At 42.8% G+C, this 19,521-nt stretch overlaps 1 protein-coding gene across 1 annotated transcript in view; it reads right to left on the bottom strand.

Annotated features, from left to right (window-relative positions):
* The window catches only part of FER1L6 (fer-1 like family member 6), a 185,351-nt gene that overhangs the window by 37,809 nt on the left and 128,021 nt on the right, over positions 1-19,521 (bottom strand). The window contains exons 24-30 of the mRNA XM_048837249.2: positions 14,933-15,043; positions 7,457-7,618; positions 5,978-6,158; positions 5,491-5,711; positions 4,016-4,138; positions 3,842-3,885; positions 937-1,051 (exon numbers count right to left, since the gene is read on the bottom strand). Of these exons, the coding sequence (XP_048693206.2) occupies positions 937-1,051; positions 3,842-3,885; positions 4,016-4,138; positions 5,491-5,711; positions 5,978-6,158; positions 7,457-7,618; positions 14,933-15,043 (957 nt within the window). The remainder of the gene's footprint in view (positions 1-936; positions 1,052-3,841; positions 3,886-4,015; positions 4,139-5,490; positions 5,712-5,977; positions 6,159-7,456; positions 7,619-14,932; positions 15,044-19,521) is intronic.

Genomic DNA, 19,521 nt, shown 5'->3' on the forward strand with positions numbered 1-19,521 from the left:
CCACAAGCTAAATATGAGTCAACAGTGTAACACTGTTGCAAAAAAAGAGAACATCATTCTGGGATGTATTAGCGGGAGTGTTGTAAGCAAGACACGAGAAGCAATTCTTCTGCTCTACTCTGCGCTGATTAGGCCTCAGCTGGAGTATTGTGTCCAGTTCTGGGCATTTCAGGAAAGATGTGGACAAACTGGAGAAAGTCCAGAGAAGAGCAACAAAAATTATTAAAGGTCTAGAAAACATGACCTAGGAGGAAAGATTGAAAAAAATTGAGTTTGTTTAGTCTGAAGAAGAGAAGACTGGGGGCAGGGGGGAGAAGGGGGCAGACATGATACATTTTCAAGTACATAAAAGGTTGTCACAAGGAGGAAGGAGAAGAATTGTTCTTCTTAAATTCTGAGGCTAGGACAAGAAGTAATGGACTTAAATTGCAGCAAGGAAGGTTTAGCTTGAATATAAGGAAAAACTTCCTAACTGTCAGGGTGGTTAAGCACTGGAATGAATTGCCTAGGGAAGTTGTGGAATCTCTGTCATTGTAGATTTTTAAGAGCAGGTTAGACAAACACTTTCCAGGAATGGTCTAGATAATGCTTAGTCCTGCCATGAGCACAGGGGACTGGACTAGACAACTCTTGAGGTCCCTTCCAGTCCTATGATTCTATTATTAAGTGCATAAGTTAAGCGCACTTTGGTATGATAAAGTGTACACATGTATGTGATTAACTATAGACAAGGTGCAACGAGAACAAAGGGAAAGAAAAGGGGAATGTAACTCTAATATTTACAGTGTATTCCATAAGGGTGAAATTCAACCATGTGAAGATGGTCAGCATAAGAGCTAAACTCCCCTGCAGTCTCACTTCAGACTAGCCCTCTGCCCAGCAGTGAATTTTGTCTGTCCCAAATAACCTGAATTACAACAACAACGCATTTTTTACCTTCAGAGTTGCTAGATTTGGGTCTTCTTCCTTTTTTTCCTGTTTCAACAACTTTTTTCGCTTTTTTTTGTCTGGCTCATCTTCAATGCTTAATGCTATGTGGCCAGATGTCGACCTAGCTACAGAGATTGATGACATAATTTAGGTTTATAGCAGCTGCAGTAATGGATAAACCTCTAATGGCTTAGATAAGTCCTTAACATAAATCTTGGGGGATCTTACTCCATTCCCTCTCCTCTATACTTCTCTTGCAATTTCTCCTGTCAAACCAGTCAGAGATTCTTTTCCTACAACTCCTCTCTACCTGATACACCGTTTTTTACTCCTCTCTACCACTGAATACAATCGTTGTCTGACTTATCCCCTTCCCTGTGACTTCTATTCTTACTCCCCTGCTTACACACACACACACACACACCTTTTCTTTCTCCTTCTTCCTCAATCATCCCAAGGTCAAATCTACTCCAACAGACCCTACTACCTTTCCAAATGTTGAGAAAAATTTAAGCTGAGGTCTTACCAAGATGGAATGCCATTGCCAAGATGCAGACTGCCTTCAGATCTCTAATGCTTCAGGCCTTCCTCAGGTCAAAGGCACCAAAAATGCATGCCAGTGTGCCTCTGACCTTAGGAAAGCCATGGAGAGAGTGGAGATAGATGTAAATATGGCAACTGCTCAGCAGAAACTGCCTACCCGGTTGACATCCCACCACTGATTTTGACAGCTATCAACAAAGGCAGGAGGAGCTTGTTGGATCTAACTATCCAAACCTTATTCAGGTTTAGTGTTTGGGTTGAGGTTTGGATCAGTCCTGTTAATTTTGTTAAACTAATTCATCTATCTGTGATATAAATATCTATTAATACTATCTCTCTCTTATTCTCTCTCTCTGGCATTTATATGGTGCCAGTCACCATAGTATCTAGGCAATGATATAAAACATATCTTGTGCAAGTAAGTAGGAAAGTCTTTTTCAGTTCTCAAGTCACCAGCCTGGTCAAAAACAATGGAAAACCCTGGCATAACTGTCACCACTAAAGTTTGTGGATGGTAGAATTCTATCTATGTTAAGTTTCAGTAGCAGCTGTGTTAGTCTGTATCCACAAAAAGAACAGGAGTACTTGTGGCACCTTAGAGACTAACAAATTTATTTGAGCATAAGCTTTCATGGGCTAAAACCCATTCACCGGATGCATGCAGTGGAAAATACAGTAGGAAGACATATATATACACACAGAGAAACACAGATATATATATACACATGAAACAATGGGTGTTACCATACACACTATAACAAGAGTGATCAGTTAAGGTGAGCTATTACCAGCAGGAGAGAAAACAACCTTTTGTAGTGATAATCAAAATGGGCCATTTCCAGCAGTTGACAAGAATGTGTGAGGAACAGTACGGGTGGGGGGGAAATAAACATGGGGAAATAGTTTTACTTTGTGTAATGATACATCCACTCCCAGTCTTTATTCAAGCCTAATTTAATGGTGTCCAGTTTGCAAATTAATTCCAATTCAGCAGTCTCTCACTGGAGTCTGTTTCTGAAGTTTTTTTGTTGTAATATTGCGACTTTTAGGTCTGTAATCGAGCGACCAGAGAGATTGAAGTGTTCTCCGACTATTTCCCCATGTTTATTTTTCCCCCGTACTGTTCCTCTTGTCAACTGCTGGAAATGGCCCATCTTGATTATCACTACAAAATGTTTTTTTTCCCTGTCCTGCTGGTAATAGCTCACCTTAACTGATCACTTTTGTTATAGTGTGTATGGTAACACCCATTGTTTCATGTTCTCTGTGTATATATATATAGATCTTCCTTCTGTATTTTCCACTGCATGCATGCGATGAAGTGGGTTTTAGCCCACGAAAGCTTATGTTCAAATAAATTTGTTAGTCTCTAAGGTGCCACAAGTACTCCTGTTCTTTTTATCTATGTTAAGGTGTCAGTTAACAATATTGCTGTACATGGGTGCGGCATCAGAACTTTGTATAGCATTTCTTTCAGGCAGCTAGGTATGGTCCATGCATAATTAGAATTTTGACTGATAGCTTTTCAGCACTGATAATCTGATAATTGAAATTTTGGTCAGCTGCCACGTTCAAAATGATAATGACTGACATTTATGTAGTACCTTTCATCCAGAATGATTGCAAAATGCTTTGCAAACTAGAAATCATTTCCACCACTAATAAAATATATCCATCTCTAGGATGGGAAGAGCCAGCCGTTTTATTCTGAGGAGCAAATCTACACAGAAAGTACAAATATTAGTTTTCTTTCTCTGCCTATTTAAATAGTCAGGTTAGGAAAATAATTTGCTAACGGCATGGTTCACTGTCACAGGGATATGTAAAGCAGTAGAAGATTCTCTTCCATTAGTGTATTTAATGATCTATTCTTGTCCAATCCCATCAGGCTCTTCTGCTGAAAATTCTTGAGTTGACTGAGTTTGACACAAGAATTAGCTGCTATTGTGATGCCTATCATTCTGGACTCTATTTTCAAATTCAGATTCCTGGAACTGAACCCGGTTTGGGTTCTCGGTTGGATCAAAATTAAAAGAGGCTCATTTTTTGGACCTGATACAGATGCAGACCAATACTGTGGTAATCTTTCTAGAACATCTAACATTGTAAGATTTCCATCATTTTGAGGCTGAATTCTGCAAAGAATTGCTTGTGCGATTTGAACATTGTTAAACCCAATCCTCAACCCAGTTTTGTATCTCAGCATCTAAACTACCCATAGTCTAATATGGATTAGGACCTAAACGCTGCCCCTCTCACAACTCTAGGAAGAACAGACATTCAATAAGAACAGGGTAAAAATGTTCTTGAATTAGCACAGAAATAAATTATTATAGTAAGTAAAAAAGTACATATACAAATATTTTACTCACTGTTGCCTGGTTTCCCCTCGCTGGGATAGATTGATTTTACCTTTCAAAATAAAAATAGAATAGTCAGACTCCTAAATACAAATGGAACATTAAAGAGGAAGCCATTTTGCATAAATCTAGCTTTAAAATACCATACCTCCATTCAAGTATGGGGCTACTGGGGCCCTTACCTTTTTCATTTTTTCCACAGAAGCATCATACTTTGACCACCAATCAATAACATTTTCGGCAGATTCGTCTGCTATTGTTCTCTTTTTTCTTTTTGTGGATCGTTGGGAGTATTTTCTTGAGACCTAGCAAGGTATAAGGAAATGCTGTTCACCTCTAGGCTTATGTCAGCTATTAAAAACCAGCTGGGCTATCGAGTGGAACAGATGTAGGTGGAGTGGATTTCAGTCTGTAAGACCTACATTATTTTGTGTTTCTATCTTTGCATCCCACTAAAGAATCCATTGTGATCATCATGTTATTAGTACAGTTTCTCTAGTACCTTCAGCTGGTATCAAATATTATACTTTTAAAATTTGGGGCATTGCAACAAAAGCAAACTATTTAAAGGGAAGATCTACCTTAGAAAGAAGAAGAATTATATTTGGAAGGATACAGACCTCCTGACATCCCCTGGTTCCCTCCAATATCACTGCATTTGCAGATACATTCAGAACTTTCAATATGATCAACACTTGAGTTTTGAAGACAACTAGGATTCTGAATAGCCATTGAGAATTCAGCCATCTTCCCTTCGAAAAGATAAAGAGCCTGATTCCACAAACCAACTGCTTCTGCAAGTAGGCCCACTGACATCAATGGGATTGCTCATGTGAATAACGACTGGACCCTGTTAAATTGCGCATTCGGCCTTTCACACGAATAAAGAGTTGCCACTTGCAGCTATCATGTATTTAGTAGTGCAGCTACAAACAGAAGGGTGGCAATGGTGAGCTGTATTAGACACAGAGTTACAATACCAGGCTCTATATTTGGATGAGTACTTTACTATATTTCACTCACTCTTGTATCTATAAATTGTGTTGTTACAGACGATAGACACACAGGGGTGTGTAAATGTGGAGTTGAGACATCACTGCCTTTCCTTGTCCTTCAAACTATGCAGAACATTGGCAATGTGTAACTAATTACCAGTGCATCTAGGTGCTACAGGTAAGAAGTGGCTACTTTATCCCACTCCAAAAAGTGTAGCTCAAATGGAACACAATGTCAAATAGTTTTGTCACTCCTTCCATTTCATTTTTGCAAAAGAAAGAAAGAAAGAAAGATTGGTTATTTCCCCATCCAAAAAGTGATAGTTTATAGGGCTGATCAGAAAAAGGTTTCTGCAGTCTGGAAACGTTCTTCTGATCAGCTGTATGAACTAGAATGCATTCGGCCTGTCATGCTGACCAATATTGTCTCATTGTTTCATTGTTCTTCCCTCTCTGACTGTATGCACCCATTGTCTTATACTTCAATTGTAACCTCTTTAGCACAGGGACTGTCTTTTTGTTCTGTGTTTCTACAGCACCTAGCACAATGGGGTCCTGGCCTATAACTGGGCTCCTACACATTACCATCATAATAAAGTTATTATTATTATTATTTTATTATTTTAAAATAGCTTGCTATCTGATGGTTCAGCCAAGTCCACCTTCTGCTTTCCATCTTCTGCTGGTTCAGAGGATGGGGATGTAGATTTAAGTGCAGATGGCAGTGAAGAAGCAGGTACAGCTGCTGCAGAAGCAGATTTTGCTGGATCTGGTTCTTGCATTCCTAATGCAGCTGAACCATGCTCCACATCAACATAAATGTGATCCGCTGGACGTGGTTGTGGTTGGGGTGATGCAGGCAGCTGTGGTGACTCCAGAGCAGCTGAAATTAGAAACACAGCAAATTGGCAAGATTATGCCAAAAAAAGAGACAGTCATCGTATTGGTTCTCAAGAAAATATGAATAATGATATCTCTTAAAAGTCTCACAGGGCTTGATCCTGCAAGGTGCTGAGCACTCCAGCCCCAGTCCAGCAGATCCCTTAAGCATGTGCTTACTCCCAGTGCAGTAAACTATTATTATTTACTATTTTAACAAATATCACCTTGTCTTTTTATTTGGGGACAAGAGTTATATTGTGCATTTACCTTTGTCAGTTTCTATAACGTCCACTTTTGCTGTAGGTGCAGGAAGCTCCTTGGGTTTATATAAATATTGCTTAAGGCAATTGATGGTGTGTGTTCCAACCAAAGTGCTACGACCAAAAGCTCTCCAGTCAACCACACAGATACTGAGTGGTGGGTGCAAAAGCTCGTTTTCAGGCAATTCCTGGCAGAAAAGAACAGACAACAGCATGAGAGATTTGTTTTCCTTACTAGTGTCCAGAAAAGTGTCCTGAAAAGTGCTGGATTGAGAACCCTGACTATTGATGTTCTTGATCCATCAAACAGGTACAGCATGGGCAGTGTAGTTCTGTCCACTACCCTGCCAACCCTACATAGAAAAGCACCCTGGCTCGTGGGTGGGCTGCTAAAAATGTGTCAGGGAAAACAGTAAAGCCTAGAGGAATCAACACAGTGTTGGGAGTCAGGAATTTGTGAGTTCTAATCCAGCCACTGACTTGGCCAAAGTAATTTCACTTCACTGCCTCAGTTTCCTAGCTGTAAAAGGGGATAACATATATTGCCCTAGTTTACAGGGATATTGTGCTGATTAACTAGGTAATGTCTGGATATCAGTTTGAATGCGTAAAGTGCAATAAAAATTAAAGGTACCACAGGTACTTAGATATTATTATTGGTGCTTAGATACCATTGTGCCTTATAAACACTTAGATAGACTTTCATCTCTGTTGGTGTCGCCAGCTAGCGCAAATCCTTGTCCACTAAGACCTGAAGTGAAACCACCAGTTCATTTCGCACATGCCAATGGACAGCTAGGAAACTTCAAGGCACTACTGGCCAAGGTCAAATTCAAGTCAACAACCTAGAGGTAAAAGGTTCAAAGCTCATGGATCGTAACTAAGGTTAAGATTTTATCAGGGTTATTTTTAGTAGAAGTCACAGACAGGTCACGGGCAATAAACAAGAATTCACAGAAGGGTAATTCCCGGAGCAAGGGGGCTGACAGACCGAGTCCCGCTGCCCTACCCACTATGCGGGGGGCTGACAGCCAGAGCCATGCTGCCCACCCAAGGGGAGGGGACTGAAAGCCTGAACCCCACCATATGGGGTTCACTGCCAGAGTCCCACTACACAGGGCTCACCCTGATGCTCAGGGAAGGGGGCAGGCTGACAGCCCGAGCCCCACCACACAGGGCTCACTGCCAGAGTCCTGCCATATGGGGCTCACCACACCACCCGGGGTGTCCTGACAGCCTGACCCCCGCTGCCTGAGGCTGACAGCAAAAGCCCTGAAGTCACACAGGTCATGAAAAATCATGGAATCTGTGACCTCCATGACAGACTCGTAGCCTTAGTCATAACCAGTCAATTACTTAACTGTCCAGTCTGGCAACAGCACAAAAGGGCTTAAAAAGTAAAGAAAATTGAACAGTGCTATAGCTTGTGTCTTCCACTGAGTAAAGAAAAGACAATCAGAGAGAGAGGGCAGTGCATGGTACATACCACTTCAAACCTGTCTGCTTGGACACTGAAGTTGGGATTGTTCTTGACACTCTGGATGACGGAAGATTTAACTCCTTTCCCTGCACATTCTATGAGAACCTGTGGGCGGTCCACGGAGAGGAGCTGTACCTTCTTCAGCTCACGAACTCCCCAGAACAGAACCTATGGCAAGTGGAAGAAAAGTGGTCAGCAAAACATAGGTTATAGTGGGCCAGACTCACTGGGATGCTCCTGACAGGAGTACACAGGTAACACTGGGAATCATGGACCAGGTTCACCAGTATGCTCCTGCCACTTTGTGCCACTCAGACAACGCATAGCTGCCAGAAAGCGCTGCTGAATCTGGCCCCAGTTATCTGTAAGAAATTGTTCTAAACACCTGTCACAGTCTGAAATTAAAAAGAAGACTTCATGTCTTTGAACTGAAAGTTAAGCCAACTAACAATGTTAAACTGTTAACAAAACATAATCAGTTAATAATAATTTTATTTCTAACAGTCCCCTCCTCTTCAGGACAAACATGCTGAGTCCCTATTAATCTGACAAGTCAGATCCTCAGCTATTGCCTACAACAGAGCTACATCAGTTTATACCAGCTGAGGATATAGCCCATGGTATTTTGTCAGGAATAGTTTTATCATCTTTAGATGCTTTATGCATTGATTCACTGCATACCCTCTAGAACTCTCATGGAATTCCAAGTTTTCTTACACACCGGTACTTATTAGCAATACAATTATTTAAGCTCTAAGTATAGAAAATAGCATTAAAATGACCATAATTACAACAATATAAATTAGGAATTAGAAAATCCAAAATAAAATTCTTCGAATGCCAAACCACGGCCATATCATTCAGGAGTAGACTGTGGGTAATGCCCTGACTGAGCACTATTTAAGCACATACCTAACTATAAGCACATGATTTGTCCCATTGACATAAATGGAATTCATGTGCTTAAAGTCTAAGTATGTGCTTAATTAACTCACGGACTCGGGCCTCAGGCAGAAAACACATCTGAAAAAGAGATTTTTTTTCCCTTTGTCCAGTGGACGGTTGTCATTTCTCTTCCTACTTCCCTTTGCAACAATTTGACTGTTTGATCCCCTGCGCAGAAAAAGTCACAGCAAGAACTGCTCCTGTGGTTGAGTTCACACACAAGCATTTCTAGTGACTGGCTCATCAGTCTCAGCACAGTTCATATGATTAAAATCTGACTTGATTTAGAAATCTTCAAAGACAGGCAATTAAACACATTATGTGTAGTTATAGGACCAACGACAGGAAGTGACACAACAGGACTGGTTAGCATTTGGTCATTATTCTGACAAATGAGGAGTTCCCAAATTTCCCTTACATTCTGTATAATAAAGTGACTTTAGGCCCAAATTGTAGCTGACTGTTCACAGGGGCACTGGAGGGGTTGGGGAGAAAGCACAAACACATGCACACAGGAGGCAGCCATCATTTGGCTGCAAGTTTTGGGAGCAGAGGAGGAGTGGCTAACACTTAGCCACTAGCAACACTAAATAACCCAAAAAGGGTGTCTTGGTGCAGCGGGGCAGGACCATACCTGCCTGCCCATCAAGTGTTGAAGGTGGGATTGAGAGCAGGCGACACTTCCCAATTGTCCTGCCATTTTACACAAGCATCTTCCATACTCATGTACTGTAGCTAGAAAGACTGGTTAGTTATGCTGTACAGTAACTGCAGTTCTATGTGTATTCTGCTCAAGGTGCGCATGTGCTCCACACACCTGGGACCAGAAGATTTTCCGTTAGCAGTGTCTGTTTGTCCTCGCCTGTGCCCCTCTCCTCCTCATGCTCTGAACCAAGGGTGGAAGGGACGGTGCACACTGACCACATCTCCAGCTCCTTCCTTAGCATGAATAACCTTAGGACAAAGATCCAATGCAGAAGAGGAGGAGGGCAGGGGCGGAACCACACATCTCGAAGAACTCATAAGAACAAAACATAAGAACGGCCATACTGGGTCAGACGAAAGGTCCATCCAGCCCCGTATCCTGTCCTCTGACAGTGGCCAATGCCAGGTGCCCCACAGGGAGTGAACCTACCAGGTAACGATCAGTGATCTCTCTCCTGCCATCCATCCCCACCCTCTGACAAAGAGAGGCTAGGGACACCATTCCTTACCCATCCTGGCTTATAGCCATTAATGGACTTAACCTCCATGAATTTATCCAGTTCTCTTTTAAACCCTTTTATAGTCCTAGCCTTCACAACCTCCTCAGGCAAGGAGTTCCACAGGTTGACTGTGCGCTGTGTGAAGAAGAACTTCCTTTTATTTAAACTCCAGTTACTATACAACATAAGTAACCAGTTGTTCTTCTTCGAGTGATGGTCCCTAGGTTTATTCCATTTATTCAAGGGTGATGTCATGGTGGGAGTCTACTATAGACCACTGGACCAGAGGGAAGAGGTGGACGAGGCTTTCTTCCGGCAACTCGCAGAAGTTACTAGATTGCAAACCCTAGTTCTCATGGGAGACTTCAATCACCCTGATATCTGCTGGGAGAGCAATTCAGCGGTGCACAGACAATCCAGGAAGTTTTTGGAAAATGTAGGGGACAATTTCCTGGTGCAAGTGCTGGAGGAACCAACTAGGGGCAGAGCTCTTCTTCACCTGCTGCTCACAAACCGGGAAGAATTAGTAGGGGAAGCTAAAGTGGATGGGAACCTGGGAGGCAGTGACATTGAGATGGTCGAGTTCAGGATCCTGACACAAGGAAGAAAGGAAAGCAGCAGAATACGGACCCTGGACTTCAGAAAAGCAGACTTTGACTCCCTCAGGGAACTGATGGGCAAGATCCCCGGGAGAATAACATGAGGGGGAAAGGAGTTCAGGAGAGCTGGCTGTATTTTAAAGAATCCTTATTGAGGTTACAGGGACAAACCATCCCGATGTGTAGAAAGAATCATAAATATGGCAGGCGACCAGCTTGGCTTAACAGTGAAATCCTTGCTGATCTTGAACACACAAAAAAAGCTTACAAGAAGTGGAAGATTGGACAAATGACCAGTGATGAGTATAAAAATATTGCTTGGGCATGCAGGAGTGAAATCAGGAAGGCCAAATCACACCTGGAGGTGCAGCTAGCAAGAGATGTTAAGAGTAATAAGAAGGGTTTCTTCAGGTATGTTGGCAACAAGAAGAAAGTCAAGGAAAGTGTGGGCCCCTTACTGAATGAGGGAGGCAACCTAGTGACAGAGGATGTGGAAAAAGCTAATGTACTCAATGCTTTCTTTGCCTCTGTCTTCACGAACAAGGTCAGCTCCCAGACTACTGCACTGGGCAGCACAGCATGGGGAGGAGGTGATCAGCCCTCTGTGGAGAAAGAAGTGGTTCGGGACTATTTAGAAAAGCTGGACATGCACAAGGCTATGGGGCCAGATGCGTTGCATCCGAGAGTGCTGAAGGAGTTGGCGGATGTGATTGCAGAGCCATTGGCCATTATCTTTGAAAACACATGGCGATTGGGGGAGGTCCTGGACGACTGGAAAAAGGCTAATGTAGTGCCCATCTTTAAAAAGGGAAGGAGGAGGATCCGGGGAACTACAGGCCAGTCAGCCTCACCTCAGTCCCTGGAAAAATCATGGAGCAGGTCCTCAAGAAATCAATTCTGAAGCACTTAGATGAGAGGAAAGTGATCAGGAACAGTCAGCATGGATTCACCAAGGGCAAGTCATGCCTGACTAATCTCATTGCCTTCTATGATGAGATAACTGGTTTTGTGGATGAAGGGAAAGCAGTGGATGTGTTCCTTGACTTTAGCAAAGCTTTTGACACTGTCTCCCACAGTATTCTTGTCAGCAAGTTAAAGAAGTATGGGCTGGATGAATGGACTATAAGGTGGATAGAAAGCTGGCTAGAGTGTCGGGCTCAACGGGTAGTGATCAATGGCTCAATGTCTAGTTGGCAGCCGGTATCAAGTGGAGTGCCCCAAGGGTCAGTCCTGGGGCCGGTTTTGTTCAATATCTTCATAAATGATCTGGAGGATGGTGTGGATTGCACCCTGAGCAAGTTTGCAGATGACACTAAACTGGGAGGAGAGGTAAATACGCTGGAGGGTAGGGATAGGATACAGAGGGACCTAGACAAATTGGAGGACTGGGCCAAAAGAAATCTGATGAGGTTCAACAAGGACAAGTGCAGAGTCCTGCACTTAGGACGGAAGAATCCCATGCACCGCTACAGAGTAGGGACTGAATGGCTCAGCAGCAGTTCTGCAGAAAAGGACCTAGGGGTTACAGTGGACGAGAAGCTGGATATGAGTCAACAGTGTGCCCTTGTTGCCAAGAAGGCCAATGGCATTTTGGGCTGTATAAGTAGGGGCATTGCCAGCAGATCGAGGGACGTGATCGTTCCCCTCTATTCGACACTGGTGAGGCCTCATCTGGAGTACTGTGTCCAGTTTTGGGCCCCACACTACAAGAAGGATGTGGAAAAATTGGAAAGAGTCCAGCGGAGGGCAACAAAAATGATTAGGGGACTGGAACACATGACTTATGAGGAGAGGCTGAGGGAACTGGGGATGTTTAGTCTACGGAAGAGAAGAATGAGGGAGGATTTGATAGCTGCTTTCACCTACCTGAAAGGGGGTTCCAAAGAGGATGGCTCTAGACTGTTCTCAGTGGTAGCAGATGACAGAATGAGGAGTAATGGTCTCAAGTTGCAGTGGGGGAGATTTAGGTTGGATATGAGGAAAAACTTTTTCACTAGGAGGGTGGTGAAACACTGGAATGCATTACCTAGGGAGGTGGTGGAATCTCCTTCCTTAGAAGTTTTTAAGGTCAGGCTTGACAAAGCCCTGGCTGGGATGATTTAATTGGGGATCGGTCCTGCTTTGAGCAGGGGGTTGGACTAGATGACCTCCTGAGGTCCCTTCCAATCCTGATATTCTATGATTCTATGATTCTATTTGAGATGACTCTCAGGCAGTATTCTTTGGGGAGGAGGGGTGAGGAACCCTGCTGTACCACAGATTGGAAGACTGCTGTGTTGAAGGATGCATCTGCTGTAGACGCCTGTACCAAGGCATAATATCTTCCAAATCTATGCACAGAGACCCACGTTGCTTCTCTATGGATCTGCAGAAGAGGGACATCTCAAAGGGAATTTACTAATGCCAAGGCTGGTGAGATATACAGAGAGCGGAATTTCCAGTCTTCTTTGGTGGCGTGGGGCTTCAGGTAGAAGACAGGTAAGTGCATGACCTGGTTCAGTTGGAATTCCAAGATTACTTTCAGAATGAATTTAGGATATAACCTCAGGGAAACTTTATCCTCATGGAATACCATATAAGGAGGGTCTGCGATAAGGACCCCCAGTTCTCCTCCTCTTCTGGCTGAAGTGATGGCAACCAGGAAGTCAACCTTCATAGACAGAGGGGTGAATAAACATGAGGCTAAAAGCTTGAATGGTGAATTTATTAATGGAGGTAGGACTGGATTGAGGCCCCAGATTGGAGTAAATTTTAGCACTGGAGGAAAGATTCTGACAAGACCCTTCAGAAACCTTACTGTAGTCAGACAAGCAAAGACTGAATGGATGTCCACAGGAGGATGAAAAGCGCTAATAGCTGTCAAGTGCACTTGTAAGGAGTTGAGAGACAACCCCAACCTTTTCAGAGCGAGAGGAGGTTGTCCAGAATAGTAGAATCTCAGACTGGGAACAGTCAATGATGCTGATGTCATATAGAGAATCTCCTCCATTTTGCTGTATAGCACTTTTTCACAGAGTCTTTTCTGCTATTGCCAAGAATGGATTGTGTAGCTACTGAGCACGATCCCTCTAAGTTTGTCATCCATCCAAATACCAAGTTGCCAGATGAAGAGATACTGGGTTGGGATGGAAGATCTTGTCTTTGCCCTGGGTCAGCAGTCTGAGATCTAGTATGGGCCTCCAGCCTCCTTTCTTCTTGGGGATGAAGAAATATCTTAAGTAAAATCATTTCCCCCCATGTTGGGGTATACTGGCTCTATAACTCCCATTTGGAGCAAGGAGTGTACTTCCTGTCAGCAGTAGGGAGGGATTTTTAGAGGGTGGATGGATTCGAACTTTGTATATTTGGTGATGATGAGTTCCATAACCCATTTGTCTGATGCTATATGGTGCCATGCCAAGGAAAAGTAAAGTAAATGGCTCCCAAAAGGGGTGGGGAAATCTGAGCCCAGTAGAGTTGGTGGGAGGATTGGTTTGCAACTCTGAAAGGTCCCATCAAAAGGACTGCTTAGTGGGAGGCTGGGCCTGGGAGGACAATGAAGAAGGAATGTTCTGCTTTCGGTGCTGCTTTCTTTGATGATTTCTTGGGGGCTCAGAAGCCCTCTGAGGGTGAAGAATTGCGGAGTGGGCTGTTGTTGATGGGAAAACTGACACTTAGGATATTTTCTTTGTGGTTCTGGGATATTGATACCCAGAGAATGGAGTGTTGCGCTCAAGCCCTTGAGGTTATGTAACAAACATCTGTTTTCTCACTGAGTGGGTTCTTTCCTTCGAAGGGCAGATCGGATTTCCTTGGAGAATCCAGAGGCCTGGAGCTATGAAGTCTGTTTCACGACTATAAATGTTGCCAGGGAGTGGGAGGCTGTATCTGGTGTGTGTACCAAGCCTGGGAGGCAGAACTTGCTAGCAATTTACCTTCCTCAACGGTTGCTCAGAACTGAAGTCTACACCCATGAGGCAGCTTGTTGACAGAAAAGTTATTATAATTCATACAATCATACTTTTCCATTAAAGCCTACTAGTTTGCTGTGTAGAACTGAAAACAGAAGTGAAGTTTTTTTCCCCAAAGAGATCTAAATGTTTGGCCTCCTTGTCTGTGGATTCAGATCTGGGTTAGTCTTGCTTGTTCCTTTCATTGACAGCCCACACTCACAGCTGACACCCTACAGCTCACTGAGACTCACACTAACACTAGAAAAGAAATCAGAACAGGTAGAACTATTTACAATATTTACACTAGAAAACAAAGACTGCAAGCTAATGCTGCAGACACTGGAGAAGTTTGCTCTCCAGTCACAGGTGGTAGAAAGGAACTGGAGAGGCTGTTGGTCCGCACCATCCCTTATGTCCTCGGTTCAGAGCACGAGGAGAAGGGTACACGCATAGACCAATGGACACTGCTAGTGAAAAGTCTTCCAGTCTCGGGTGCATGGAGTGCATGTGCATTTGAGCAAATATGTGTAGGGACCGTCCTTTGAAGAAAAGTCTGGCCCTAGTTGTTTTCAAGATCTAATTCAATGGTTGGAGTTACTGCCTTATATGTGTTGTGTTCAGGAATTGCACCTGATCTGGCCCTTTTAGTTACATTTGAACAGTCAGTTGAACAGTTACATTTGTGTAATTCCCACTGATTTGAATGTCAAAAATCACATTGCTAAACCCTGTGCTCCACTGCAAAAATGTAGAATGTCTGGGAGTCTGAAAAAGTCAAAAATGTTATTCTTTGTAACTTACCTCCACTCTGTATTTGCTTAAAACAGGCCGGATGTTGGCTGGAACTGGGTAGATCTGGCTTACGTCAGGTGGATCCACTGGTGGAAGGCTCACTGGACCAGAATCTGGAATCTGAAAAATGAAATAGTCATAACTCTTTGTCACTGCTCTGTGAAATATAGTCTCAGGTCCCCCTGTAAGTTGTCCATTGCATACAGTACTTTACAGCAACTAGGGCCATCATGCAGACAGAATACATGCTCGGCATTGTGAGAAAGACATGCTTTGGAATGCTCTCTGCTTTGCCATGAGGCCAAAGCACTTCATGGGAACAGGTTATTTTAAATTCAATAGACTGAATCATGGAATCATAGGACTGGAAGGGACCTCAAGAGGTCATCTAATGCAGTCCCCTGCACTCATGGCAGGACTAAATATTATCTAGACCATCCCCAACAGGTGTTTGTCTAACCTGCTCTTAAAAATCTCCAATGATGGAGATTCCACAACCTCCCTAAGCAATTTATTCCAGTGCTTAACCACCTTGACAGTTAGGAAGTTTTTCCTAATGTCCAACCTAAACCTCCCTTGCTGCAATTTAAGCCCATTGCTTCTTGTCCCATCCTCAGAGGTTTAGAAAAACAATTTTTCTCCCTGCTCCTTGTAACAACCCTTTATGTACAGTAACTCCTCCTTAACATTGCAGTTATGTTCCTGAAAAATGCGACTTTAAGCAAAACGATATTAAGTGAATCCAATTTCCCCATAAGAATTAATGTAAGTGGAGGGGTCAGGTTCCAGGGAAATTTTTTTCACCAGACAAAAAACTATATTATATATATATATATATATATATATATATATATATACACATAGTATAAGTTTTAAACAAGCAATTTAATACTGTACACAGCGATGATGATTGTGAAGCTTGGTTGAGGTGGTGAAGTCTGAGGGTGGGATATTTCCCAGGGAATACCTTACTGCTAAATGATGAACTAGCATTCGGCTGAGCCTCAAGGGTTAACACATTGTTGTTAATGTAGCCTCACACTCTACAAGGCAGCACGAATGGAGGGAGGGGAGACAGCATGGCAGACAGAGACAGAGACACACACCCTGTGTGTGGGAGAGAGAGAGAGGCGCATTGCCACTTTAAGTACACTGACCCCACTCTAGGTACATTGCCTTTAAAAAGATCAGGAAGTTGAGACAGCAGCTGCGGCCAGCTCTCTCATCCTGAGCCCTGTCCTGTGCCCGCCCTGCTCTATATGGAGAAGGGGTAAGCAGGGGGCAGGAGTAGGGGGGAGGGGGGCACCCTGACATTAGCCCCTCTCTTCCTCCCCCCGCACAGCAAGCAGGAGGCTCCTGGGAGCAGCTCCAAGGCAGAGGGCAGGAGCAGCACATGGCAGTGGGGGGAGGGATACCTGAACTGGCCGGCAACTGATAGCCTGGTGGGCAGCTGCTGCACAGGGAACTTAGGGGGGCTGCCGGCCCACCCTGGTTCCAAGCCCCCACCAGCTAGCGCCAACGGGCTGCTCTTCCTGCAAGCAGTGGACAAAGCAGGTGGCTGCCAAACAACGTTATAAGGGAGCACTGTGCAACTTTAAATGAGCATGTTTCCTAATTGATCAGCAATGTAACAATGAAACAACGTTAACCGGGACAACTTTAAGTGAGGAGTTACTGTACTTGAAAACTGTTATCACGTCTTCTCTCAGTCTCCTCTTTTCTGCACTCCCCCACAATCTCTCTACAGTAGATCTATGCCCCTTCCTGGTTTGGTATGCCTTTTCTTCCTCTAGTACTCCAGGCTGAGCCAAAGGGGCACTGATCTCTTCTACCAGAAACTCAATTTCTAACGCTGACAAAACTATGAATTGCTATTTCACAGATTACCTCCTTTTGCTCAGAAAATTCTGTTTGGCTTCATTATGAAACACAACACATAAAGAGGTGACTATGGGACAGGATTAGAGAGGAAGGATGTGAAATGTCTTCTGGTTAACTAAGGGCAAACAAAATTAGATCAATTAGATGCGCCATGGTGCGATAATGATCACACACAAGTGAAAGGGTAAGGATTCTGGGAAATAGTCATAGTAATGTAGTGTCTAGAGTGCTTTATAATTATTACCACTGAAATGTTAAGGCTATGAGAGAGTCACCAGGGAACCTGTAAAGTTCACATCTTCTGTTTCTTTTAAATAGGAGTCATCTGTCTTCTGTGTCCTGATATGTGCTGCTGTGTGGAAAGTTCATTTAGTATAAGGAAGAGGAGATATTTTCCTTACCACATTGTAGGCGCAGAAAACAGAAAGGTGTAAAACATCTCAGAGTGACAGCATTACACAGTACAGTGGTGATAATGATAATAAACTAAAACAGTAACTCATATTTATATACAGAAGCACCTCTGATCCAAAGCAATCCCAAAGCACTTTATAAACTGAAAAGTGGGATCATATCCCCAGTCCTTCCCTAAAGTGGTGAAACACAGCAGCTGTTTAATCACAAACACTGGGCTGAATCTTCTCTATTCCATCATGAAACTCCATCAACTTCAGAGGAATTGCACTGGTATAACGAAGAGGAGATTTTGGTCCAGTGCCAGCATGCCACAGTTTAGGATAGAAAGTGAAGAATTACACTGTAGTTAGCTGAAATTGTATGGGGAATTTTAGGGGTCAGGAGAAATGTAATTACTAGAGGGTTAAAACTCTTTTCAGCAGAAGATGAAACTATTCAAAAACTGATTCTTTTCATCTTGTTACAACCTTTTTGTAAAAATGTTGTTAAAAAGCTGGCCAAATTTTTCTTTAAAAAGGAGCTTTTTTTCTCGTGAAAATAAGGCCATTTTCAGCAGGTGGTGGGCCCATTCAGAGTAAAAGGTGGCTGTGAGACTCTAAAGCCAAAATTCAAAAGTTAACATTGGAATTGTCACATGTTTTTGATGTGTACATAGTCATTGAATCAAAACAAAATGTGATGAGTGAAATAAACTGAAATGGTTTAAATTTTAGTCTGACATTTCAGGGGAACATTTCCAGACAATTCTAGTAACTACACAGATGGGAACCATTCCAAGATATCTAGGCCAGCATTCCTAGCTCTCAAGAAAGGTGCCCTGTGAGCGTTAATGACTTCAAATGATCAACACTAGCAAGTGAGGTAATATCTGTTATTGAAACAACTTGTGTTGGTGAGAGAGACAAGCTTTCCAGCCACACAGTGCTCTTCTTCAGGTCTGGGAAAGGCAAATCACAGCTAAATGCAAGATGGAACAGATTGTCCAGCATAAGTAGTTAGCACATATTGTAAGGGACCATTCAAGGTAGAGTGGCCTATTACCACCTCTGCAGTCATAAGACACAAAGAGGGGGTCAGTGGGTTACAGATTGTTGTAATAAACCATAAATCCAGAGTCTTTGTTCCATCCAAGATTATTAGTATCTAGTAGAGTCATGAATTTAAGCTCCCAGGACCGTCTTTTGAATGTGTTATGCACGTTTCCTTTCAGGATGAGGACTGATAGGTTATATACAGAATGATCACTTTGTGAAAAGTGTTCACCCACAGGTGGTAGGGTGTTTTTGTCTTTTATCATTTTCCTGTGTGAGTGCATTGCAGAGCGTAATGATTGTCTGGTTTCACCCACATAATTTTTACTGGGGTATTTAGTGCCCCGGATGAGGTATACCACATGTTGTGATAGGCAAGCGTAGGATTCATGGATCTTAAAAGGTGTCTTGTGCCAGGGTGTTGATCATTGTAGCAGTGGAGATATGTGCACTGCATACATATTAAGACTAGCAAGTGTCCACTATTAGTCATTGTTTCTCTAATCTCCTATTTCTCTAAGTGTCTCAACTGTTCTGTTACACTGAAATCAACTTTAACCCTTTTGCAGTGACCTAGAACTACCTCAGTAATTTCAAAAAGGGATCTTCTCTCATACATATTGTTACTCCAATTATAAAATAGCCTGAATTGAAACAAACAACAATTTGTAGATCGGAACTACCTAATGTGGTATATGTGGCCAAAAGCGTTATTGTCTCCGAAGTACAGAGCGAATTAGAGATTGTAGAGTTTCTTCTCACTGAGCATCATCAGGAATCCTTTGATACTAGAAAGAAACTGCCAGCACATCAGGCCTCTGAGAATGCTTTAAAGCCTCTCATAGTGTTTTAACACATCTTTTCTTGAATGGTTCTTTAAAGTCCATGCTCTTGAGCATTATCTGTGATGAAAACAAGCATTCTTTAGGATGTAATCACCAAGACAAACAGTGAAGGGTCTGAGAATGCTGAATGCCAGCGCTGGGTCATTTTTACATTTATTTTCAGCTCTTTATTCAGGCCTTAGATATTTTCAGATCAGTCTGGTATGTTGTGCTGTTTCCCTTCGCCCAGATAAAAGTGAAATAAAACTAAATGTTCACTCTGTTCACTAGAAACATGGACTAGATTAAAAATTGAGAAAAATATTGATTATGGAGCTAGATTCTGTCCTTAATTACACCCCACTAAGTTGGTGCATTCCCCTCCTTGATGTTATTTAGGTTTAATTGGGGAAACAATTAGCCCCACATGCTTTAAAATGCAATT

The sequence above is a fragment of the Caretta caretta genome, chromosome 2 (genome assembly GCF_965140235.1).
Source record: "Caretta caretta isolate rCarCar2 chromosome 2, rCarCar1.hap1, whole genome shotgun sequence".
In the NCBI taxonomy this organism is placed as follows: Eukaryota; Metazoa; Chordata; order Testudines; family Cheloniidae; genus Caretta; species Caretta caretta.